We start from the raw sequence: 27,251 nt of genomic DNA, 5'->3' as shown, positions 1-27,251 counted from the left end.
CTTACTTTTTGTGTGTGTGTGGTGTTGTTTTTGTACCCTTAGCCCTCGCTCCTTTTTGAAGCTCCTCGCTTGGCTTCAGTTTTGGGAAAGTAGATTTGGCTCTTTGCATGCAGATTTTTACAGGCATTTGAATTGGCTCCTTCATAAACGGTAAAACCAAAAAACAGTAGGTACAGCAAAGTGCAGAAACACGCACAGCCAAGACTACATGCCACCTTTCAGCTGTATTGTTTTTATGACGAAGAAGCACTAATGCCTGCATGGATTTGCATTTGCTTGTCTACGGTGTGATTTTTACAGTGATGCTTTTTACAGCATGCTGCTTTTGTTATGTAGATTGTTTGTGATTGAAATGATTTTTTTTTTTTTTTAAGTCGGTATTTGGGAATACTGCAATGAAATTCATTAATCATCAACTCAAGGAATCAGGTGGTTTGCTTTATGATTGAAGGATGGGTATATCTAGAAAATATAAAATGAGCATGTCCAATTGATTACTTAATACACTCATAGATCCAAAACATAGAGCATAGGCACTTTTTTCCCCATGATGCCTTTGTGCATGGCTATATTAACATCTTTGTCTGTCTCAGGGTGGATCAAATACAACAGTGAGGCATGGAGGGATATATGTCAAAGGAGTCATTCCTAAAGGAGCAGCTGAGCTGGATGGGAGGATAAGGAAAGGTAAAAAGGATTTTTTTTTATTATTATTCTTAAAAAAATAATACATTACCATTCAAACGTTTGGGTTCAATACGATTTTTTTTTAAAGAAATTAATACTTTTATTCAGCTAGGATGCATTAAATTGATAAAGTGATAGGAAGACATTTATAATGTTCCAAAAAAATATATTTCTAATAAATGCTGTTCTTTTGAATTTTCTACCAAATAGATTTTATGTATTTTTATATATATATATATATATATATATATATATATATATATATATATATATATATATATATATATATATATATAAAAAACGTTAGAAAAGAAAAGTTTATTTATTTGCTGTACTTTAATTAAATCAAATAAATGCAGCCTTTGAAGAGACTTGTTACAAAAACAAATCTTTTGAACAGTGGTCTATATTGGAAAAATAATGATTTATTAAAGTTGTAAGAATGTCATATTACTACTTTTTGTACTGAATTTGATTTATGCAGATCTAAAAAAAAAAAAAAAAAAAATCATTGTGTCCAGACAGAACGATTTTCATTACCGTTACATTTTACAGAAATGTCCCAATGCAACACAAATCTGTATGGTGATAAAAATAGGCTTTATTTTCCATTTACAGATCATATCTCATATATTATATCATATCATATCATATCATATATCATATCATATCATATATCATATCATATCATATCATATCATATCATATCATATCATATCATATCATATCATATCATATCATATATCATATAACATCACAATATATATATTTATAACATCACATCCCATCACAATATAAATATAAATATATATATACACTACCGTTCAAACGTTTCGGATCGGTAAGATTTTTAATATTTTTAAAAAGTTTTGTCTGCTTACCAAGATTGCATTTATTTAATTAAAAATACAGTAAAAACAGTAATATTGTGAAATAATATTACAATTTAAAATAACTGTTTTCTATTGGAATATAATATAAAATGTAATTTATTTCTGTGTTGGAAAAGCTGAATTTTCAGCATCATTACTCCCAGTCTTCAGTGTCACATGATCCTTCAGAAATCATTTTAATATGATGATTTGCTGCTCAAAAAACAGTTGTATACTTTTTTTTTCAGGATTCCTTGATGAATAGAAAGTTCAAAAGAACAGCATTTATCTAAAATACAAAGCTTTTGTAACATTATACACTACCGTTCAAAAGGTTGGGGTCAGTAAGAATTTTTTTTTTTTTTTTTTTTTTTTAGACGAATTTAAAGAAATTAATATTTTTTTTCAGCAAGGATGCATTAAATCAATCAAAAGTGACAGTAAAGACATTTAAAATGTAACAACAGATTATATTTCAAATAAACGCTGTTCGTTTGAACTCTCTATTCATCAAAGAATCCTGAAAAAAATATATTGTACACAAATATTTTGTACATCTGTGCACAATAAATGTTTCTTGAGCAGCAAATCAGCATATTAAAATAATTTCTTAAGGATCATGTGACACTGAAGACTGGAGTAATGATGCTGAAAATTCAGCTTTGCATCACAAGAATAAATTACATTTTCAAATATTTTTAAATAGAAAACAGTTATTTTAAATTGTAATAATATTTCACAATATTACTAATTTTACTGTATTTTTAATTAAATAAATGCAGCCTTGGTGAGCAGACGAAACTTCTTTATAAAACATTAAAAATGTTACCGATCCCAAACTTTTGAACGGCAGTGTACATATAATTATATATAATATAATTATATATATATAATTTATATATAATATAATATAATATAACACAACACGACCCAAAATAGGACAAATAATATAATATAATATAATATAATATAATATAATATAATATAATATAATATAATATAATATAATATAATATTTCAAGGGGTTAAAGATGAGCTGTATTTTTCTTCTGTTAGTAAGTCTGTGTGTTGATTGTGTGTCCTACAGGGGATCGTGTCGTGGCTGTGAACGGGAAGAGCCTTGAAGGAGCGACTCACAAACAGGCAGTAGAGATGTTGAGAGATACTGGGCAGGTGAGAATGCTGGGTGCCACACAGCGCCCCCTAGAGGACGTCTCTTCACTGAAAGTTCAATCGTGTTTTTTTTTTTTTTTTAAATGAATTCCCGTTGTCTAGGTGGTGCATCTGTTGATGGAGAAAGGTTTGCCCCCAGAAAACAGCATTCATGCCCCTCTGACCCCTCAAGGCACTACTGTACCTCAAAATGCAGCTGTGGAGGAGGTACCACCACCGAAGAAAGCAGAATATAACTTCATTACTCCAGGTATGAGGTGAAATTGACATACTTGCTTACGAGCGTATGAAAAAGGTTGTGGGCTGGTTACCCAAAGGTTGTGGATATGAAGAGTAAATCGGTGTCCTCTTTCTTATTTACCCCTCTAGATAACACGTTTGATGTGGGGTTGCTGAAGAACACATCCGGTCTGGGATTCAGTTTTAGCCGCGAAGAGAACGTTCCCGGAGAGCCCTCGGGCTCCAGCATGGTCCGGGTCAAGAAGCTGTTTCCAGGGCAGCCAGCAGCCGAGAGTGGCCGCATCGAAGTGGGTGATGTCATTCTACGTGTCAATCAGACGCCACTCAAAGGACTTTCACAACATGTACGTTAACCCGTTACTTCAGTCTGTGAGGGGAAGAAAATGATTTAAAACAAAATTCTAATAAAAGTATATACCAAACAACAAAAATTATATTTTTTATTTCTGTTTGTCAGGAGGTGATCTCTGCTCTGAGGGGGACAGGACAGGAGGTGACCCTTCACTTGTGTAGACCTGAACCAGGGGTTTTACCTGAGATGGACCCTGCCATTACAGTAAGTCTCACTGATCTTAATTCACGTGTCTGCATCATGTTCCATTACCAAAGGAATATTCGGCTTTGTTTTCGCTTAAGAATTTCAGGAAGGGACATGTGTAAATTACAGCCATTTCATTAGAAAAGTAGTCCCAGCACAAGAGACAAATTTAGACAAATTTATTTAGTTTTATTGTCTTATTTTGAGTTTTTATTTATTTATTTATTTATTTATTTGTTTATTTATTTTACTTTAAATGTTTGGTTTTATTTCCTTTTTAAGTATTTCATTTTGTTTTCTTTAATTTTTTATAATTTTATATTTTGAGTAATTTTGATTGAAGTATTTCATTTTGTTTTTATTTTATTTTGAGTTTCTCTGAGTCTTGAGATTTATTTTGTTTTTCGTTTTTATTTCAAGTCATATTTATTTTGAGTATTTTATTTTATTTTGAGTATTTTATTTTTTTTAATTTTATTTTGCATTTTGTTTTATTTTACTGACTTTTATTTAATTGTGTTATTATTACTTAATTACTTTATTTTGAGTATTTTATTTATTTTTAAATTTTATTGTAATGTCAGTAACTCTCCAGTGGCCTTCCTAATTTTCATTATTTAAAGCAGATTTAGCGGTTCTTTACTGATTCAGCTATCACCACCTGTTTTTGACTATTTCAAATTTTTAAAATAAAAACTAAAATTCGCCCTCCCCAGACTCCCATTCCTTCTCCACGAAAGGAAGCTCGTCCCAAGCCCCAGCCTGATCCCAAGACGAGTTCTCCACCTCAGGCGGAGCACCAGCGGTCGGTGGGCCCTGTGGAAGATGCTCTGGAGAGGTTGCTGATGAAGTCGCCCAGTCGCAGGGACAGTTACAGCGACAGCACGGACAATGATGAGCTGGAGGAAGCCTTCAGCCCAGCCAACCTAGAGCAGGCCAGTCAAGCCTACTGGGACCGGAGTGTCTATCAAACCCCCATGGAAAGACTCCCATACGAGGCCAATATGGACGACACTGTACAATCTGCATATTACTCACCCAGACAATCCATGTCTAGACCAGAGGTCAACAGAAGGTCAGAAATGTACTCTTAAACCATAAGCCTAAAATAAAATGTTTTGCTAATATATGTGCTTGCTACATTGTAAAAAAAAATTGCTACCTTTATAATAATAATGTTTTATTTATGTAGTACATTTCCAGTGCTCAAGGACACTTTACATGCAAGAAGAAAAGGAAACACGAATTGAGTAGACAACAAAAATGGCAAACAATACTAAAGGCGGAAAAGTAGAATATTACAAAGTAGTAGATTAGAGTTACGAGAATACAGAACAGTAAAAGAGCATTACATAGATGGCAGCATACAGCAGCATAGAATCAAGCACAATGATATGTTAGGTAAATACATTTGCGGTACAAGTATTGAAGCTTGTTTCTGCCATGGAATAAAAAATAAAAAAAGGTAACTGTGACTTTTTATCTCACAATTCTGATTTTGTTTTCTCAGAAATGCATGTTTGTATCTTGAAAAAAAGTCGTCTTTTCCTCTGAATTGGACTTTATAACTCGCAATTGCAAGTTTATATCTCACAGTTCTGACAAGAAAAGAATAAACTTGCAGTTGCGAGAAAAAAAGGCAATTTTATCCAGTCAGGAGAAAAAAAAAAAAATTCTTGCACTTGTGAGTTTATATCCCTCAATTCTGACTTCATAACTCTCTTTTGCGAGTTTAATGTTCTGAGAAAAATGTCAGAATTGTGAAATGAAAAAGTCGCAATTATCATTAACATTTTTCCCTTCTGTAGCATAAGTAAATTTCAGCTGAAATGATATTAAACCAACTTTAAAAATTAGTTGAATCTTGTATAACTTATTTTAATGAGTTAAAGTAATGTAAAAACATATGTTGTCATGACTTAATGATTATATATATATATATATATATATATCACTTGTATTAGTGTTTGGCTTTGTCAGCCTAAACAAGTCTAGTTTTTAAAAATAAACATTGTTCTCTTACATACTGTAAGCCGACTGGGTCATTTCATATAATTGGGCCCAGGGTACAGAGTTCAGGTGTGACGGCACTAATTCTCTCATGTTGGCGTGTTTTGCTCAGTCTGTATCATGTGACTCTGTAAGTGTTATACAACACGGCAGCCAGCAGCACTGAAACGCTCCTGAAAAGATTTAAATAACAGGAACAGGTCGATGTCTATAAATAATGTTTCGTCTGATGACAATTGCTTTTTTTATGTTTTATTTTTTGTTTCTTAGCTTCAATGGCTATCTCAAAGAATTTTATTCTGTTTTTTATTTTTTTTATTTTGCTATCATTTTTCATCATGTTTTATTTTTGGTTTGTTGGTTTCAATGATCTGAAATCTTTTTATTTTTATTTTTTATTTTATTCAATTTTTAATTTAGCATCAGTTTTTTTTTTTTTCCCATTTTTTTTCCCATTTTTTTTTTTCTTAGTTTCAATGTCGATCTTAAAGTATTTTATTTTTTATTTAACTTTTAATTAAATTACAAAATGAAGAAAATAAGAATATAAATAAATTATATAACTATGTAAAATATATTGATATTTGTGTCCACTTTTAGAAGGTGCGCTTAACATTTGAGTTATAATTTATAATGATTTAAATAAAAAAATGCTAGTTTATAAAAAAAATACAGTTAAATGCAACTGAAAAAAAGTAAAAACATGAAAGTAGAACATTAAGATTAAATTACGATTATGGTGACAAATGTGCAAATAATAATGTTGCAAATAAAGTCTCAATGAAAAAAAACATGCCAGTTGTTGCAGTATTTATGTTTAAAAATCATGTTCTGTTTCCTGTCTTTGTTCTCCGCTATTTCCTGTGCATCATCTTCATCTTCAGTGATTTGGACGGCTCTGCACTTGGTATGTCATCTTCTCCAGCCCTTCCTGAGGGTGGGATCCTGAGCCCCAGTCCAGACCCTCTGCCTCCACCGCTGCCAAACCCCGTTAACCTCCGTCTTCCAGAACACGGCCAGGAGGAGGAGTTCATCCCTGTAAGTGACCATTAGCATGAAAAACTTTTAATCTCATTTTGATATTTAATTGAAATGGTCTTCTGTTAAGAATTTCTAATGGAATCTCCTGCATGTGTTGAAAATTTAAAGTATGACCTCTCTGCTATGATTGAAACAGGAATGTTTGTGTCATTTTAGGAGGTGGAGCTGAAGGTCTCTCTGGTGAAGTCTGATAAAGGAAGTTTAGGTTTCACCCTCACCAAAGGGCCAGACAACAGTTGCTACATCCATGACATTATCCAGGACCCTGCTAAAGGAGACGGCCGCCTGCATCCAGGGGATCGCATGATAATGGTATGATAATAGGGATTAGTATTGGGCAATCTTCTGCATTTTCAGACCATCATATCGTCAGACTGTGAGATCACCGATACACAATATTATTGTGCACGCGTGGGTTTGGGTGAGAGAACAACTCTATGGATGTGTCATAGTCATAATGACAATCGACTACAATTTGGAGCCCGGGTATATTTCATTTCCCGGGTACCTCTCCATCTCGCGCACAGTTGAGCGCGAGCCTTTCAAAGATACTTCTTTGCCCGTGAGCGCGGAAAGACCGTGGTCACAAAAAACGCGGCCACTATTCAGAGAGTCATAGCTAGTCCATATATATATATATATATATAAAATCAAACACATCAGCTATCAGCAATATCTTTGACTATATTATTATCTTTGGATATAGTCAAAGATAATAATATAGTCAAAGATATCGCCGATATCTTATATATATATATATATATATATATATATATATATATATATATATATATATATATATATATATATATATATATATATATATATATATATATATATATATATATATATATATATATAATCACATCAGCTATCGGCGATATCTTTGACTATATTATTATCTTTGACTATATCCACAATATTATCATCTATTGGCATATGGATGGGTGTATCTTTACTGTTATCTAATTTGCAGAGTTTTGAAAGCTGGTAAAAGCAAATTTTATTTGACAATACTTCCCTGAAAACTAGAGTCATCAATAACTTTAGTATATTTTCTGGTCCATATGTCTACTGTAGATCTAATTTTGCATGTAATGCAAACACACATGGACTACAAGCTGCAAAACTTACATTTTCATTTTATTTTACACATTGTTCTGCATCTTCATCCTTCTTCCTCTGTTTTTAGGTGAATAACACTGACGTGTCTGGCATGAGTCACACTGAGGTGGTCAACCTGGTGCGTGCCGCCCCCAAAGTCGTGGACCTGGTGGTAGGCCGTGTCCTAGAACCTCCCAAACCACCAATAGAGGCCCACCTCCTTCCCGACATCACGTTTCAGTGTCACGATGAGCCTTTAGGTAATGGAAATAGCAATGTATATTGTAACTGATCTTCTTTACCACCCAGTGGTGTTCTCAGAAATACCCAGAATCCAGCTGGGCAAGTAGATTTAGCTGTGTTTGACCGATACATTTGGGGCATTAGTGTTATCTCACTGTCAGAGGTCAACGGGGGCTTTACCGGGTAACGCAAAAACACAGATATCCATCAGCATAAACAAAGCCCACTTGCGTTTCACTGGAAAAATGAGCTCAAGGGGTTCAACAACAAGCTAGATAAAGGTGTCGGATTTCAGCTTGCTGACAAAAAAGTGAAAGAAGGAAAGAAGGTAGTGATAGGGTTTAGCGCAGCCGGATCACTTAAAGTGTTTGCTTTCTGGGTGTGTGTGTGGCCGTCTCTTGTAGGTCTGGTTCTCGATGGAGGAAGTGACAGTGGGTTGGGCGTACTGTACGTGAAAGACATCATCCCGGGATCCGTAGCCTCAGCAGAAGGCAGTTTGAGACACTTGGATATCATACATTACATCAACGGCGCTCCGACGCAGGATCTGACCTTGAGCGAGAGCCGCAGACTCCTGCAACTGTCACTGAGGAATCTTAGTCTCAAAGCCACCAGGTGAGTTATTCGCACGACACGACTCAACTACATGCTCATAAAAAACACTTCGAAGTTCATTCAGATATGCAAAAACGATTGAATTGTTCAGGTGTTGCGAAGACTCTTTTGATGGACTTGTTTGTCAGTTGTTGTTTAATACATGTAATACTGTAATACTTCTGGATGAATGCCACTAACTATATTTCCACAGGAATGGGAAGCCTGTTTTTCCGGGTGAGGAGGAGATTTCATTACTAAACAATAACATCAGTTCTAAAGTCTCCCAGAGTATGAATGGTAAGAGTAGTGGGAAATACTGCAAAATTCTCTCACACTGTTCAGTAGTTTATAGTTTGGGGTTGGTGTTATTTAAAAGATGTTTATGCTCACCGAGGCTGCCTTTATTTGACCAAAAATACAGTAAAACAGTAACATTGTGAAATATTATTACAATTTAAAATAACTATTTTCTATTTGAATATATTTTAAAAAGTAATTTATTACAGTTGTGCTGCTTCATATTTTTGAGGAAAGAAATTTTTCTACGATACTTTGATAAATAGAAAGTGCAAAATAACAGAATTTATTTGAAATTGAAAATATTATAAATGTCTTTACTGTCACTTTTTTGATCAATTTAATTCATCCTTGCTGAACAAATGTATTAATTTCTTTTTTTTTTTTTTAAGTTGCATGGTACGAACCCCAAACTTTTGAATGGTAATGTTGTGTTGATGCTCAAATTCAAAAATGGATTGTGAAAATTGATATCAAATTTAGTAAAATATGCCAATAAATTTCAAGCAGTTCAAAAAAATATATAAATTTGATAATACATTTTAAGTTTGTGAAGTTTATATTGACTTAGATTAACTGTAACTGATTGCATAATGTAACCCACAGTGAAGATGTCATCATAATATTTGCATACTGAATTCTGATTGGTCATTGGTCATTTACACAACAATTATTATATTATATTTGGTAAAACTCACTGTAACACATGTTCTTGTGTGGTTTATTGCTTAAATAATGGTATCAACTGTTTATTTTTCTTTTGATTGATGGCGTTCTGATGCTCTGGTTAGTAGTGTTGTCACTCTTCTGGTTGTAAGCTGAGTAATTTACACAGTGGCTCAGTTCTCTCTTGCTTTCTCTCTTTGTATCATAGGTTATCTCCATAGCAACGATCGTAATGAATTAGAGGCCCTATCCGATATCTGTCCCGCTGAGGTAAGGACCTGTAGAACTTCTGGTAAACTATTACCTAATATTGATCGGTGCTGCTCTGGCTAAATATTTTACCACTAAATAGACCGACTTCAGAAACAGAAATGTTTCAGGCATGATATTATAGTATGGGATCTGTTTTGTGGCTTGTGAGACAGGACACAGACAGCGTGAAATTTAAACTGAGGCAGGCCATAGAGACAGGTCAGATTTCTGCAGTCTTTTGTTTACTAGAAGAACCGGTTAGGGGAATTTGACTCGATTTTCAGGAAACACGTTTTTCGTGAGCAACCAACACTGAGGCTTCTTCCATCACTGAATTGACTGTAATTGTGCTTCTTTGTCATTCTGGCTTGCTTTCTTTTGTAAGTTTTCACCAGTATTTCCTCATCTCATTAATTTTGCCATCTTTATTTCACTCTTTTCTTGTCTAAAATGTTTACAGGAGCAGATTGTGAAGCTGCAGTTGGAGAAGCCGCCAGCAGGAGGCCTGGGCTTTTCTGTGATCGGTGGAGAAAGGGGTATTTTCGTGAAGTCCATCACCCCTGGAGGCACCGCAGAAATTGTGGGCACGTTGCAAGTTGGCGATCGTTTACTGAAGGTATGTTTTTACACTTTACACCAATTTATTTATTATTTTTTAAGTTGCACTTCCAAAAGCCAGTTTTGTTGGTTGTGTTTGTGTACAGGTCAATGACGATCTGATGATCGGCGTGTCTCACTCTAAAGCCGTCACCACCATCCGTAAAGCTAAAGGCTTGGTGCACCTCGTCGTCTCCCGCCCGCCTGACCAAATGCCCAACACGTACCTGGGCTTTCTGCCTCTCAAATCCAATGGTGTTAATGGCAACAACGGTACGGTCTACGATCTATAACCTCATGGTTATTCATAAAGTAGAATGAATGCATGCCCAGAACCTGTCAGGTTGTGTTAATCTATTTTTTTATTTTTTTTTATGTAAATAGTAATAAAACAACATATTTAATTTTTATTATTATAAATAATAATAATACATTTTTATGTTTGTCAATGTTTTTTTAATGAAAATACAGATCTTTAAGATTTAAATAGAAAACTTTTTTTTATTATTCTATTTATGGGCTTTTTGTGCCTTTATTTGGAGAGGACAGTAGAGGGCAGACAGGAAAGCGTTGGGCAGAGAGAGGGGGGCAGGATCGGCAAAGGACCTCGAGACGAGAATCAAATTCCTGTGAACGCATTTGTGCCATATGTTGGCGCACTAACCATTTTTAAACATATCTATTGTAATAAATAATGAATTAATACATAATTTTTTAATGTTTATTTTAATGAAATATTATTTTTTTATTAAGAGTAATAATTTAGTCTCACAAAAAGGGCTAAGAAAAATCTGTTTTTGTGATGTTTCAGATGTGAGTGAGGACAGCGGCGTGAAGACAAAACTCCAGACGCCATCGGAGCAAAGCAAGAGCAGCAATCCACCTCCCCTCCCTCCGATAGGTACAGTAAAGATCACATGACCAGTGTTATTTTAGTATCAAGTATTGATATAAAATACTATTGTTTTATATTTATATTTTGAATGAGTTTAAATTGTATTAAATATTAATAACATATTTAAAACATTGTTTTAATTGTAATATTGTTTATTATATTTTTAATATTTATTAAAGATTAATAAAATATAATAACATTAATATAATACAATATGTAAAATTACACTATTGTTTTTTAATTTTCCATTTTTATTTTAATTTTAGCAATAAAAACATGTTTTTACTAGTTTTGTTTGTATGTTTTTATTAGTTTATTAGTTTTTTTAATGTTTATATAGTTTTTATTAATGTATATTTCAGTTTTAATTGTTTTAGTACATCAGGTTAAAGTAAATGAAAACGTAATATTGCCTTGGCAAGTAGTTTTATATATATAATAAAAGTTTTATTTTTCTCTCTATATATATATATAAGTTACAAGTAACATTAAATTATATTTATATATATTTTATATATATTTAATATATATATATATACTTTTAAATATATATATATATATATATATATATATATATATATATATATATATATAAAAGTTACAACAAGTAACATTAAATTATATATATATATAATTTTATAATACTTTTTATAATATATATATATATAATATTAAAAGTTAAAAAGTAACATTAAATTAAATTAAATTATATATATAATTTTAATTTTATAAAAGTTAAAAAGTAACATTAAATTAAATAAAATTATATATAATTTTATAATAATTGTGTGTGTATATATATATATATATATATATATATATATATATATATATATATATATATATATAAAAAGTTACAAGTTAAAAAGTAACATTAAATAAAATTATATATATTAAAAGTTACAAGTTAAAAAGTAACATTAAATAAATTTTATATATATATATATATATTAAATTAAATAAAATTATAATAAATATATATATATATATATATATATATATATATATATCATTTGTCTCTCTCTCTCTCTCTCTCTCTCTCTCTCTCTATATATATATATATATATATATATATTTTATTTAATTTAATGTTACTTTTTAACTTTTTATGGTTTTAATTTTATAATAACCCCACATGAGACTGGCAGATGGCTTATCGGAATTCTACCTGCAGATATTTACCCCTTATTTACATTATCTAAATGGTGTGTGTGTGTTCTAGACTATGAGACAGGCTCTCCAGAGAAAGGCAAGGGAACAGAAGGAAGTGGTGACCTATCAGAGGACACAGACTGTGACGGCTCGTCTCTGCCTGAAGACTCCCCAGAGGTACGGCCATCTGTAATTAAACTTGGAATATCTGCCATTTTACAGCAGTGAAACATAGTTCATAAGATCTGATAACAATGGACTTTGATGCAGTTGTATTGATTTGGAACATCATGTAGTTCAGATAATAGATGTCCTGTTCCCTGTTCTTCTGTCTTCAGACATCTCGGAAGGCTGAGTGGAAGGAAGAAAATGTTGATGCCCCACTGAACGACAGGTGAGGAAGAGGAAAACAATTTTACAACTTTCATAGGACTCTATCACTAATTTCACATTTCTGTTTGAGCTACAGGAATATCAAGAATGAAACTAACAGCCATATCCTACTAAATTCAGCCAGAGGTAAATCTAACATGTTTGTTATTATGATCGAATCTTAGTGCTCTGCAGTCAATGTCAGGCCAGCTGGATGAAGATGAGATCACATGGGGGAGTGATGAGCTGCCAATAGAGAACATCAACTCTAAATTTACTGAAGGTCAGACCACTGTTTCTCACAGGGAAATGAGTCATTTTCTTATTGTTCATGCAGTCAGTTTGTCTCATTGTAAGTGTAATGCGTGTTATTTTCTCTCTCTTTCTCAGATGGACCCGTTGTTACTGAGGATGAGCTGACGTCTCTGCCGCTGGTTAAAGTGGTTCCTGACGGTCATTACACATCTACCAACCTCAACACTATAGTCCGTATGATGAGAGGCCTGCTGGAACAGAAAGTTCCTCTGCAAGAGTTTGAGGTACAGAAATGTTTCACTGTACTATATACTTAAATATATGAAAGCTTGTTCCCGCCATGAAAAAAATAAAGAAAAAGGTAATTGCGACTTATCTCACAATTCTGAGTTATAAAGTCACAGTTGCATGATATAAAGTCAGAATTGTGAGATATAAACTCGTAATTGCGTAGTACAATGTCCAATTGTTGAGGTTTTTTTCTCAGAATTGCAAGTTTATATCTCACAATTCTATATCATATATATATATATATATATATATATATATATATATATATATATATATATATATATATATATATATATACAAACAGAAAAGTTATTTTACATTGAAATAATATTTCACAATATTACTGTTTTTACTGTATTTTTGATCAGATAAAGGCAGCCTTGGTGAGCCTTATTTCAAAAACATTAAAAAATCTTACTGACCCCAAACTTTTAAACAGCAGTGTATTATTATTATTTTATTTTTTTTGCATGAATATAGCCTTTGATACTAATATGGCTATAAAATAATTTTTTGAATGCATATTGTTTTCTTTCAAAGAACCTGCAGAATTTGCGCCCCTTGGATGAATGTCTGATTGGCCAGACCAAAGAGAACAAGAAGAAAAACCGTTACAAGAACATCGTTCCATGTGAGTTAGGAGAAACACTGATGTATTAATAGTTTCAGCATGTTTCTCTGAACTTATTTTGAATATTAATTATCTCTTGCTCTCTGTTATGATTCAGTCGACACAACCAGGGTCATGTTGGGAAAAGATGGTGGCTACATAAATGCTAACTTCATCAAGATGCCTGTCAAAGACGAGAACTTCATGTACATCGCGTGCCAGGGTCCGCTGCCCACCACGCTCGGGGACTTCTGGCAGATGGTTTGGGAGCAGAAGTCCAACGTGATCGCCATGATGACACAGGAAGTGGAAGGAGGGAAAGTGAAATGTCAGAGGTACTGGCCTGATACGCCCCACTCACCTGAGATGGTGGACGACCGACTGCAGATCACACTGGTCAAAGATCAGCACCTGGACAACTTTGTCATCCGGCTCATAGAGGTCAAAGACATCCAGGTAAGAGACAGTTTATATATATCCTGTATAGATTAGGGCTATATGATTCATCAAAATAAAACTGAATTCATGAGATGGCTTACTGTGATTATCAAATCACGAAGAATGTGACGTAATTAAATATATGTACTTGTAATGAGAAGTGCATATCACCAAAACAGAAGTTTTAAGGGCTCTGTATGTGTATATATATATATATATATATATATATATATATATATATATATATATATATATATATATATATATATATATATATATATATATATATATATATATATATATATATGTGTGTGTATATATATATATATATATATATATATATATATATATATATATATATGTGTGTGTATATGTGTGTGTGTATATATATATATATATATATATATATATATATATATATATATATATATATATATATATATATATATATAGACACGATTATATAAAAACTTGTTAGATGTGATTAATCGTTTTGAAAGCACTAAAAATGTTTTTCATATTATTGTTAAAAAAATTCTTAAATACTTTGTAGTGACATTACAATAGTTAATTTTTAATTACAATAATTAATAGTTAATTACAAAAATAATTTTTAGTTATTTTTATAATTTTATTTAACACTACTACTACTAATAATAATAATAATATTTTTCTAGCAATATTGACATATAATCACAAAATTACAGGCAAAATTGCAGTCCTACGATGATTAATCGCATCTAACATAAAAGTTTGTATACATGTGTCAACTTTTATGTTAGATGCAATTAATCACAATTAATCGATTTGACACTAAAATATTAATGTTATTATTAAATTATTTTCTTAAATACTCATTTTTTTTATGTTACAGTGACATTACAATAGTAATATTTAATTTTTTTTTTTTTAGTTACTTTAATAATTTTGTTTAATACTACTACTACTACTACTAATAATTTTTTTTCTAGCAATATTGATATATAATCACAAAATTCCGGGCAAATTGTGCAGCCCTATGAACAACCACAGCAAACCTGGAATTTTAAATCGCAATTGCATTTTTTTTTTTTTATCAGGAATTTGATTTTTTCCTCAAATTGTGCAGCTCTAATATCTTTATAAATACACTTAAAGAATAGATATTTAAATGCATAAATCCGCATATGTGTATCTTTCTCTTTTAGACTGATGAGATCCAGAGAGTCACTCATCTGAACTACACAGGCTGGCCTGATCACGGAACCCCGACTCAACCAGAACAGCTCCTGACATTCATTTCCTACATGAGACACATCCACCAATCAGGCCCCATCATCACTCACTGCAGTGCAGGGATTGGCCGATCAGGAACGCTCATTTGCATCGATGTGGTTCTTGGCCTCATCAGCAAAGATGCAGATGTAAGTGCCTCCATTAAAATATAGAAGTCTGTCATTATTCTTTGAGCAATTGACTTGAATTTATAAGAAATGGAATTAGAAATGGATTTGTATTTGGATTTATTTCACAATTTTGTCTGGCTGAATTTTTTTTTAAGTATGTATGTATTTATGTTACTGGCAACACTTTACATTATTACATGTAGTAATTGTATGCTCTCCACTTTTCCTCTCTTTAGTTTGACATATCAGATGTCGTTCGTACCATGAGACTCCAGAGGCAAGGCATGGTGCAAACAGAGGTGAGAATTCATAATGAACTCATTAATTAATTCATTTCATTGAATTAAAGTTTACTTCTGCATGTAACATTTCCTGTTTTTCCCCTCCAGGAACAATACATTTTCTGCTACCAGGTCATCTTGTATGTGCTCAGATGTCTCCAGGCAGAAGAGAAGCTCTCAGGATAAAACCGTGGACCAGCACTGCCTTTCTTCTCTCCTCATCAGCTGAAAAAACCAGCGGGCTTCAGTCATCAAGATGTTTAGAAACGGCTTCATTGTTTTCTGATCGGGGGCTTCGACCTCGTCAGAATAAATTATGTTTTTACGATGTTTTGGACGTCAGTGACGCATACAATTCTTGCAGAATTTTGTGTATTCTTATCGCTTACATTCTTGACCATTGGCTGCTACTTCTTTGAAAGCATTTATTTTATAACTTATCGTTTTTTTTTTGGTAAAACAGTTTTTATAGATTCCCTAAAGATTATGGATCAAATAAAACAGAAATGAATTCATATTTTTTTTTGTGGTACAAAATGATTCTTGTGTATTTTAAAATGAAATGATGCTGGAAATGTTGCCTTGACAGAATACAAGACAGTATTTGCTTTGTAAATCTTTTAGAAATCACTGAGTGCCAGTGGTAATCGAAGAAATGAAAAGTGTTATATTTAGTGTGATATTTATCATATGAAATCTGTCGATATGTTTTAAAGCTGTTACATACTGGACAATTTGCAATTTGTAAATAAAAGAATATCATGCCTTTAAGATTTCCTTTAATCATTGTATTTTTGTCATTTCTGCTACTGTTTTTTTTATTTTATTTTATAAGTTTTACAGGTCTTAGTTATGAATTTTCTTTCATGTTCAGGTTTTACTAGGTTTGAGATAAACATTGTCTTGAAATTCAGTTCTCCCAATTGCAAAAAAGTGCTTTTTTTTACACACATATTTGCCTGTTGAACAGGTATAGTACATATGTATGTATCAGTTAAAATAGATTTGACTATTTCCCCGTTCCGTTGATGTTTTCCTCATCTCTTATATAGACAAAATACTAATGATCTAAAGCAGAGGCTGTAGAAACTGCACTCGCACAAGCACTCAAACCTTCACGGGCCAATAGCAAAACGTCAATTTGCATATTTCTTTATGTAAACATGACATTGAGTGCCAATGAATGGATGAATAATCAACTGAAAACATAAAATTTGTATATCTGGTATTTAAATGAGTTGATTGATCAGTGATATAAGTGAAATACAAAATGAATTTTTGAAATCTGCTTTTATTGGAAATGTTAAATAGGCTAAAGACATTTTTTCTATTTCAGTTGGACTAATGTAGTAATTCAGCTTACTGGAAAAATACGCCTACTACTAAAAGAAGTCTCCTGCAGTACCTCAAATGTCCACTAGGGGCCGCAGCCTACAAAATAATGACTTACTAATCTAAATACCCAGTATTGACGCTTTTGAGAATCTGACTGTCCTTTCATGCTTTCCGTAGCTCGTTGGCAACATGGCGACTTCCTTATGAGCCACGCTGTTGATGAAATAATCGAATTAGTCAAAATAAACGTTCTATTCTGACGTTTAGTATAAGATAATAATAAAAAATGTCGGGCCGTCACAACAACAAATTACCGACGAACCTCCCACAGTTGCAAAATCTGATCAAGAGGGATCCCAAGTCCTATACGGAGGAGGTAAGACACTTGCTATTGGATTTGTCAACTGGCCTGATCCCAAATAAACCAAAATAATGACATGACATTGCACTATGGCAAGCTGTTCATGTGTTTATTAAACCTAACTAGGATCTGTTTATATGTAACTACTATTTATGTGTCTATAAGTAGTATGTAATCCAATAGAAACGTATATCTTTCAATTTCTTAAGTATTTAGATGATGGTCACTATTCAAATAGTAACAAGTTACTATTCTATTATTATTTTATTACTGGTAACAAATTGCTATGGGGATCTGTATGTAATTCAGATAGCAGTTATTGATTTCCGCCGGTATTACTAGTTACTAAAATAGATACTTGTTAGTTATACGGAATAAATGTTCAAATTTTTATTTATCCGTAGTTTATAATATTCTAAATGAGCTTAATTTGTTGTCATTCCAGTTTTTGCAACAGTATCGTCATTATCAGTCAAATGTGGAGATCTTTAAACATCAGCCTGACAAATCCAACAAAGATCTGGCTGAGCTGGTCATGTTCCTGGCTCAGGTATGGAGGTGCTCTCTATTTTTGTCTGTATAAGACCTTTTATGGATTATACACTGTTATTGACTGATTGTGATTTATGTCTCCAGGTTGGACACTGTTATTTAGAGGAGCTGTCAGACTTCCCACAGCAGCTGACTGATCTTCTCCTAAACCATCATACTGTGCTGGAGTCAGATCTTAGAATGGTACGTACGAATGGCATTTGTTGTTCATGTGAATTTTTTTACAGTATAGCTAGTATTGTACTAGTTTAGAATTTGATCAAGATAGTTTTGCAGTCTTTCAGAGTATGAGCTGTTTTTAAAGGTACACTATTTAACTTTTGGCCCTCTAGTGGTTAAAAAAAAAGAAAACTGCATGCATTTTGCAGAAGAAAATTGTTTTGGTTGTGCTTCGGCTCTGTGCAGCTAAATGGATGAAAATGACCCTTCACTATACTAGGGCTGGGCGATATATCGCATGCGATTGTCACGCGCATTTCGTCAGTAACGAAATGACGAAATGCGCGTGACAATCTCATGCGATATATCGCCCAGCCCTATACTATACAGACTTGGGAGGGTTACTTTAAAAATGTATTCTGTTACAGTTGCAAATTACTTCATAAAAAAGTATTCAGTAACGTAATCCAAGTACCACAATATGAAAGTAATGTAATCTGATTACTTTTGGATTACTTCAAGGTCACATATATAAAGAAAAAAGGGGGGTAAATAAATTGCATTTTTAAATGTAATTTTAATTATTTCTTCTCAATTTCTGCAAGTTTTTAAATGTTACATGTTCCATACTTTTGAATGGGTCTCAACAATAGAAATATATTAAAAATATGATAAGTTATTATTGTTGTATTATTGTTGTTGTTGTTGTTGTTATCTAGAGCTTAAAAATTTGATAGTTTAGCATTTTGGTTTCTTTTAAAACTAATTAAAACTAAGAATAATGTCTCATTTCCACAAATTGGGAATATATATATATACACACACACACACACACATAAATATATACATATATGTACATACATACCATATTTATTTATACCATACACACGTCAAAGTAGCCGAAGAAACTTTACTCTGTTTATGGATATGACGAGACATGCACTGGCAAGTAATGTATGTAGTGTAAAAATAAACAGAACAAAAAAGCTACATAGTGTACTTTTAACTTTTTTTTTTCTAATTAAATAACTTTTTGCAATTTCTCTCAGACGTTTTGCAAAGCCCTCATCCTCTTGAGGAACAAAGATCTGGTCAGTCCCACCAGTCTTCTGGGGCTGTTCTTTGAGCTGCTGCGCTGTCATGACAAACTTTTGCGAAAGGTCTGTGAATTTTGCAGTGCAATTCTGTTTTAAGTATTATTGCTTGAATATTACATTGAATTATTGCAAAGCTTGCTGATTAAAAATCGTCCTTTGTCTCCTCAGACTTTATACACCCATATTGTGACCGATATCAAAAATATCAATGCCAAGCACAAAAACAACAAACTGAACACGGTAAGTTGCTTGTATTTGAGAGTCATATTCATTTTCCATCAAGTGACAATTGAAGAACTGCAGCAGAATGTGCAAAACTTAACTTCATTTGGGTAAAAAAAAAAAAAAAAAATAGAAAAAAGAAAAATGATATTTGGTATTAAAGAAGTAGGCTTGATAGAAAAGTTGTGATAGTCTTTTCTTCCATACTGTGGGATATATCCCAGTGAAATGGCTTCTCAAACAAGAAAAAAATGTAGGGTGGGACTTTTTTTCTCTCCATTGGTATTGATTGGATGGTTGTGGTTTGCTATTGGTGGATCTCATGTGAGTGACAGGTTGTCCCGCCCACATGTCATCAGAGAAGAGAAGAGATGTCGCTGTGAAAGGGAGGGAAAATTATTTTGATTAAAGATTACGAGGGCACATGAATAAAAAGAAAAACAAATATTGTATTATTCCATTAAAAAAAAAAGGATTGTCAATTTTGATTTTATGGTGACTTTAAGATTTTTTTTCATTGTGACGTTTTTTTCCCCCCTTAAGTTACTGTCTAAATTGTTGTCTCATACTTTTTTCTTTACCTATTTCAAGATTTCTTACTTTGATTTTGTGCTTAAATATGAGGTTTCATGAGATTCCCTCCATTCGTTTTGAAATAAATACTCAGCTCTTTTGTGTTTGCTTCTGCGTTCAGACCTTACAGAACTTCATGTACACCATGCTGAGGGATTCAAACCCTATTGCTGCCAAGATCTCTTTAGATGTAATGGTTGAGCTTTACAAAAGAGACATCTGGTGAGTCCTTGAACAAAAACATCTTTGTAATATTATGGGATGCATTTAGTATGACCTGCAGTCATCACTGTTTTCTATTCCCACCTCAATCAATCAGGAATGACTCTAAAACCGTGAACGTCATCACCACAGCATGTTTCTCCAAAGTCACAAAGGTTGGAATATTTTTGTTTTCTCTCTAATGAAATGTGTATGAATCTCCAGTATTACGGACACTTTACTCACTTATTATATACTGTATTATAACGTTATTTACTAAACGGCTAATCAAGACCTCTTCTAACATGTTTGAACAAATTTGGTCTTCTCTCAGATCCTTGTAGCTGGATTGAAATTCTTCCTGGGAAAAGATGAAGATGAAAAGAAAGACAGTGATTCAGAGTCTGAGGTACAATAAGTGCAGGTTTTGCTTCATGTTACTTGTTTTATGTACACTACCATACAAAAGGTTAGGGGAAATAATTTTTTTAATTGATTAACAAAAATAAAGATAATAAATGCTGTTCTTTTGAACTCTCTATTCATCAAAGAATCCTGACAAAAATGATCAAGGTTTCCACAAAAAAATATTAATTAGGACAATTGTTTTTAACATTCATTGATGTTAGTAAGAAATGTTTCTTGTCCACCAAATCAGCATATTAGAATGATTTCTGAAGGATCATGTGACACCGAAGACTGGAGTAATGATGCTGAAAATTCAGCTTTGCATCACAGAAATAAATTACATTTTAAAATATATTCAAATAGAAAATGGTTATTTTAATTTGAAATAATATTTCACAATATTACTGTTTTTACTGTATTTTTGGTCAAATAAATGCAGTTTTGCAAATAACTTCTTTCATCTTCCAGACCCCAAAATTGTGAATGGTAGTGTACTTTAAATATTAATAATTATTAAAAAATTTTCCCCTCTGCAGGACGATGCGCCAACAGCCAGAGATCTAATGATCCGATATTCCACCGGAAAGAAAACGTCCAAAAATAAGAGGAAAATGGAGAAAGCCATGAAAGTCCTCAAGGTTAAATAAAGTGTCTCATGATCAGCAAATCAATATTTTGTTTAGTTAATTTCACTGCTAAATTTGTCATTTTCATTTTGTTTTCTCAGAAACATAAAAAGAAGAAAAAAGTAGAGGTTTTTAATTTCTCCGCCATCCACTTGATCCACGATCCACAAGGTCAGATCATCTTTTACACTGTATATAATGTAACATACATGCAGTGATGTAGTGTAGTGGATAGATATGGGTTCAGACCCACAAGAACTCTTCCATGAACTGTGAATCTCTTTCTGTAAAAGCATGTAGATTAGTAATTATTATCTGTGTTCTTCAGATTTCGCAGAGAAGCTCCTGAAGCAGCTGGAGAGCTCAAACGAGCGTTTGAGGTGAAGATCATGATGATGGAGCTCATCTCTAGACTTGTGGGAATTCATGAGGTAATGTATGAGTGAGCATTTTCACATTTCTGTTTCATTATTTTCTCATTAGTTACTCCATCTAACCTGTTTTGTTTCCATCTTTACAGCTTTTCCTTTTTAATTACTATCCGTTTGTCCAGCGGTTCCTTCAGCCTCACCAGAGAGGTAAACACTGCTGTCTATATAGAACACTTACAAAAAATAATGTGTAGTTCACTTCAGTGTCTTTTGTCTAATTTTATGTTAATTTGATGTTTTCTTTCAGAGGTGACCAAAATTCTGTTGTGTGCCGCCCAGGCCTCCCATCAGCTGGTCCCTCCTGAGGTAAGAACTGATCATGAGACCTTTCTATAATGATTATATATCTTTAAACAAGCTTGACCTTGAAAAGTTTTAATCATTTCATTTAGAAAGGATGCATTAAATTGATCAAAAGTGACAGTAAAGATATTTCTAATGTTACAAAAGATTTCAAACAAATTAAGTTTTTTTTTTTTTTCATTAAAGAATCCTGGGAAAAATTATATACTGCGGTTTCCACAAAAATATGAAGCAGCAACACTGATAATAATAATAATAAGAAGAAATGTTTCTTGAGCAGCAAATCAGCATATAGAATGATTTCTGAAGTCCTCACAGGAATAAATTAAAATTTTAAAATATATTAAAGGTGCCCTAGAATTAAAAATTGAATTTACCTCGGCATAGTTGAATAACAAGAGTTCAGTACATGGAAAAGACATACATTGAGTTTCAAACTCCATTGTTTCCTCCTTCTTATATAAATCTCATTTGTTTAAAAGACCTCTGAAGAACAGGCGAATCTCAACATAACACCGACTGTTACGTAACAGTCGGGGTGTACGCCCCCAATATTTGCATATGCCAGCCCATGTTCCCAACATTATAAAAGGCATTAGACAAGGGCAGCCAGTATTAACGTCTGGATCTGTGCTCAGCTGAATCATCAGACTAGGTAAGCAAGTAAGAACAATAGCGAAAAATGGCAGATGGAGCAATAATAACTGACATGATTCATGATATCATGATATTTTTAGTGATATTTGTAAATTGTCTTTCTAAATGTTCCGTTAGCATGTTGCTAATGTAGGCTACTGTTGGTTAAAGTTACCATCATTTATTACTGTATTCACAGAGACAAGAGCCGTCGCTATTTTCATTTTTAAACACTAGCAGTCTGTATAATTCATAAACACAACTTCATTCTTTATAAATCTCTCAAACAGTGTAGCATTAGCCGTTAGCCACGGAGTACTATCAAACTCGTTCAGAATCAAATTTAAACATCCAAATAAATACTATACTCACATGACCCGAAGCATGCATGCAGCATACGTGACAAACATCTTGTAAAGATCCATTTGAGGGTTATATTAGCTGTGTGAACTTTGTAAATGCACTGTATTATAGAGTCGCGAGCTCGATGGGCAGGGAGAACGAGATTTAAAGGGGCCGCAGCCCCTGAATCGGTGCATGGTTAATGATGCCCCAAAATAGGCAGTTAAAAAAATTAATTTAAAAAAATATATGGGGTATTTTGAGCTGAAACTTCACAGACACATTCAGGGGACACTTTAGACTTATATTACATCTTGTAAAAAAATGTTCGATGGCACTTTTAAAATACAAAACACCTGTAATATTTCACAATATTAAATGCAGCCCTGGTGAGTATAAGAGACTTCTTTCAAAAACATGAACAAATCTTACCAGCCATGTACTAATTCATCATTACTGTTATATCCACAGATCATTGAGCCAGTCATCATGACCATCGCCAATAACTTTGTTACAGAACGAAATTCAGGGGAGGTCATGACCGTTGGGTAGGTGTTGTGTAAATCTCAGTCAAATACGGTGAAATGTGAAAATGTGTGTTATTTTATCCCTCTTTTTCTCATGAATATCTCATCGTCATATCTCAGAATCAACGCCATAAAAGAAGTGGCAGCCCGCTGTCCTCTCTCGATGTCAGAAGACCTGCTTCAAGATCTCACACAGTACAAATCCCACAAAGATAAAAGTACGTGGTTTATCGTTATTTATCATGTTCTGTTCATTGGATGCTATTTACTTTGAAGGAAATATGAGAATAGACTCTTTGACTTTTCTTTGAATATTGTCTGTGTTTATCTTCCAGATGTTGTGATGTCTGCCAGAGGTCTTATCCAGCTCTTCAGAGATCTCAATCCAAAGATGCTACACAGAAAAGACAGGGTGAGAAGCTTAAAATATTAAATTATGTAAAAAATAATAAATTAACTGCAAAGGAGATTAAATAGTCCCTGAGTTGCACATTCTAGATCAAGTATTCCACAAAAAAAAAAAAAAAAAATCTTAGATTTTAAGTTAATATTTCAATAAATAGACACATTTGATGTTCACGGTTAATGGTCACATGACATGCAGGTAAATAAATAAAATGTTTTTTTTTTGTGTGTGTGTGTGTGTTTTTTTTTTTTTTTTACGTGTTTTTATTTTGATTGTTTATTTTAAAATGATTTATTCATTAAAATGTTACATTTTTACCATTGATTTTAACTTTTCAATCACCCCATTTTGGGAAATTCTTTTGAGAATTAAGATTACGAATTAAGAATTAATTTTCATTCATTTATTTATTTGTTTTTTGTTTTTAAAGAAATGAATACTTTTATTCAGCAAGGATGCATTGAATTGATAAAGAGTGGCTGTAAAGACATTTTTAATGTTACAAATTATTTTTATTTAAAATAAATGCAGTTCTTTTGAACTTTCTATTAATCAAAGAATCCTGGAAAAAAAGTATAATGGTTTCCAGAAAATATTAAGCAGCACAACTCTTTTTTTTCTTCCTCTCCCCATTGATAGTAATAATAAATGTTTCTTGAGCAGGAAATCATCATATTAGAATGATTTCTGAAGGATCATGTGACACTGAAGACTGGAGTAATGATGCTGAAAATTCAGCTCTACCATTACAGGAATAAATGACATTTTAAAATAGAAAAGTTATTTTGAAGTATAATATTTCACAATATTATTGTTTTTACTGTATTTTTGATCAAGTAATTGCAGAGTTGTTGAGCTCAACAGACTTTACAAAATTACAAAATCTAAGACTTTTGAATGTTAATGTACATTAATGTTTTTGCATTTATTGTGTTACCAGGGAAAGCCCACAGAATCTTCTAAGGAGGCCAGAATCCAGAACTATGGAGAACTGGAGGCCAAAGACTACATCCCTGGTGCTGAGGTGCTGGAAGTAGAGGAGAAAGTAGATGAAGAGGAGGATGAAGGTATGTGAAAAGCTGCATTAGCATTATTTTATTGTTTCATTGATTAATACGTGTGTTAAAAGTGGCGTGACGTCATTCCATCGTAATGCGTTACCTTACAGACGGCTGGGAGAGCGCCAGCATGAGTGAGGATGATGAAGATGGAGAGTGGGTGAAGGTGCATCACTCCTCTGATGAAGATCAGACAGAAGTGGTGAGGATCATACCACTTTCTTAACTGATGCTACATTTGATTCTAACGATGGCAAATAACACATCTGAACTCGTGTTGTGTCTGTATATGTCAGGCTGAGAAATTACAGAGTATCCCAGAGGACGAGCGCAAAGCCAAAGCTGCCGTGGTCAGCACGAGTCGCCTCCTCACGCAGGACGACTTCAAAAAGATCCGCATCGCTCAGATGGCCAAAGAGGTCAGCTCTGCTCCCGGAAAGGGTCAGAAGAGGAAGAACGTAGAGAGTGATGAGGAAGAGGAGAGGTAGGATGTGTTTCTTTACTGAAATGATTTTAGAAACGTAAAATATAAACTGAGAATAATTAAACTTTTTTAAACTTTTTTTTTTCAGAGGAGAGATACTTAGCCTGAGAGACATTGAGCGTCTTCATAAGAAACCCAAATCTGACAAAGAAACACGACTGGCAACAGCCATGGTGAGTATGGACTATATATACACTGCTCTCCAAAAGTTTGGAAACACCCCTGGCAAAGTGTGGTTTTGGACGATATCAGCATAAATCCTTATCATTTTTTGGTGCAAACTTCACATTATCATTGAAGACCTGCAATAATAATTTTCATTTTGATTACATAATAATGGCAATATAAACATGTCAAAGTCAGACATGCCCCTTTGCCAGCTGTGATGCCTGGTTACTGGTTTAAACTTGGCCCAGGGTTGTAAAAGATTTTTGGTTCAGCACACCTTAATAGCTTCAACAATTGATTGCCAATTAAGTTTAGAATACAATGAACCAATTAGAACCCAGTTTAGGTCTGATAGCTGCTAATGGAGGATATTTTGAGGAATCGAAAATTTAAGTTTTTGTCCATGTATAAACTGTTTATGTAATATGTTTTCATAGTTTTTGTTGTCCCTTATCAGTGCAAAATTATCACAAATTAAAAAGGATTCATGCCAATATTGTCCAAAACCCCACTTTTCTAGGGCGTTTCCAAACTTTTGGAGGGCAGTGTAGATACATATTATATCCTGATGTTGAAGGAAAGAAAACACATTGACATTTTGTCATCTACCCATAGCAAAGAAACAAGGTTAAAACTTACATTTTTCTTGACATTTTTCTTTCTCAGGCTGGGCGGACCGATAGGAAGGAGTTTGTTAAAAAGAGGAGTAAGCTAAACCCGTACGCCAGCACCAGTAACAAGGAGAAAAAACGAAACAAGAACTTCCTAATGATGAAACACAGTCAGAACGTGAGGACCAAGGGCAAACGCTCCTTCAGAGAGAAACAGGTGAGCCTGCAGCTGTTTTCACATCTTTAATACCTTTAGATGCAATAAACCTGCATACACTTTACCATTCAAGTTCAGTTTGTAATGTTTCCTGTTGATATTGATCTTCCCCACTCATTTTCCCCTCAGATGGCTCTTAAAGATGCACTCTTAAAGAAGAGAAAACGCAAGTAATTCCCACCTGTACTGGACCAGAGCTGAAATGGTTCATTTCATGCTATGATCTGTGCGGACCGTTCTGTGTACAGGAAGACAATATACAGACCTCTTGACTGTGTGGATTTTCATGTTGCCTTTTAATAAATCATTTAAACACTTGAAATTTGTTGCATTACTTTTTGTGTTCGACCTACAGTATACCTCTGGACAAACTGCACACATAATAGTTTAATAGTTTTTGTGACCACTGTATATGTGGGAGAAAAAAAAAATGTATCCAGTGATATTTTTAAAAGAATATACTAGGTTTGTCCCAGCTTCGATATATGATCCCTCATATTTGCATCCCTCTTATCCAGTGTCATGCTAAGCACATATA

General features: G+C 33.2%; 2 protein-coding genes across 8 annotated transcripts in view; both read left to right on the top strand.

Moving 5' to 3' along the window:
• The window catches only part of ptpn13 (protein tyrosine phosphatase non-receptor type 13), an 87,078-nt gene extending 70,311 nt beyond the window's left edge, over positions 1-16,767 (top strand). For all 7 annotated transcript variants that reach the window (XM_048166923.1, XM_048166919.1, XM_048166918.1 and 4 more), the window contains 24 exons: positions 594-687; positions 2,647-2,732; positions 2,835-2,982; positions 3,102-3,316; positions 3,430-3,528; positions 4,227-4,585; positions 6,405-6,558; positions 6,718-6,873; positions 7,754-7,925; positions 8,313-8,523; positions 8,717-8,802; positions 9,677-9,738; positions 10,181-10,336; positions 10,425-10,590; positions 11,129-11,218; positions 12,435-12,541; positions 12,703-12,758; positions 12,922-13,019; positions 13,127-13,275; positions 13,823-13,913; positions 14,011-14,348; positions 15,518-15,733; positions 15,952-16,014; positions 16,105-16,767. In XM_048166923.1, coding sequence (XP_048022880.1) covers positions 594-687; positions 2,647-2,732; positions 2,835-2,982; positions 3,102-3,316; positions 3,430-3,528; positions 4,227-4,585; positions 6,405-6,558; positions 6,718-6,873; positions 7,754-7,925; positions 8,313-8,523; positions 8,717-8,802; positions 9,677-9,738; positions 10,181-10,336; positions 10,425-10,590; positions 11,129-11,218; positions 12,435-12,541; positions 12,703-12,758; positions 12,922-13,019; positions 13,127-13,275; positions 13,823-13,913; positions 14,011-14,348; positions 15,518-15,733; positions 15,952-16,014; positions 16,105-16,182 — 3,450 coding nt within the window. In that variant the 3' untranslated portion in view covers positions 16,183-16,767. The remainder of the gene's footprint in view (positions 1-593; positions 688-2,646; positions 2,733-2,834; positions 2,983-3,101; positions 3,317-3,429; positions 3,529-4,226; positions 4,586-6,404; positions 6,559-6,717; positions 6,874-7,753; positions 7,926-8,312; positions 8,524-8,716; positions 8,803-9,676; positions 9,739-10,180; positions 10,337-10,424; positions 10,591-11,128; positions 11,219-12,434; positions 12,542-12,702; positions 12,759-12,921; positions 13,020-13,126; positions 13,276-13,822; positions 13,914-14,010; positions 14,349-15,517; positions 15,734-15,951; positions 16,015-16,104) is intronic.
• A 699-nt stretch (positions 16,768-17,466) lies between these two features.
• Positions 17,467-27,035, top strand: sdad1 (SDA1 domain containing 1). The gene is given in 23 exon segments (XM_048166924.1): positions 17,467-17,707; positions 18,138-18,242; positions 18,329-18,427; positions 19,453-19,563; positions 19,669-19,740; positions 20,417-20,517; positions 20,615-20,672; positions 20,831-20,905; positions 21,441-21,542; positions 21,632-21,701; positions 21,859-21,888; positions 21,891-21,961; positions 22,051-22,108; positions 22,209-22,267; positions 23,714-23,790; positions 23,890-23,987; positions 24,105-24,181; positions 25,116-25,242; positions 25,344-25,435; positions 25,530-25,717; positions 25,806-25,890; positions 26,552-26,713; positions 26,843-27,035. Coding segments are annotated over 23 exon segments (2,052 nt in total). The 5' UTR covers positions 17,467-17,617; the 3' UTR covers positions 26,888-27,035.
• Positions 27,036-27,251: the final 216 nt, after the last annotated feature.

Source organism: Megalobrama amblycephala, linkage group LG18, assembly GCF_018812025.1.
Source record: "Megalobrama amblycephala isolate DHTTF-2021 linkage group LG18, ASM1881202v1, whole genome shotgun sequence".
Classification (NCBI taxonomy): domain Eukaryota; kingdom Metazoa; phylum Chordata; class Actinopteri; order Cypriniformes; family Xenocyprididae; genus Megalobrama; species Megalobrama amblycephala.
Note: the sequence above shows the minus strand (reverse complement) of the source record. Positions and strands in the feature narration are given on the sequence as shown.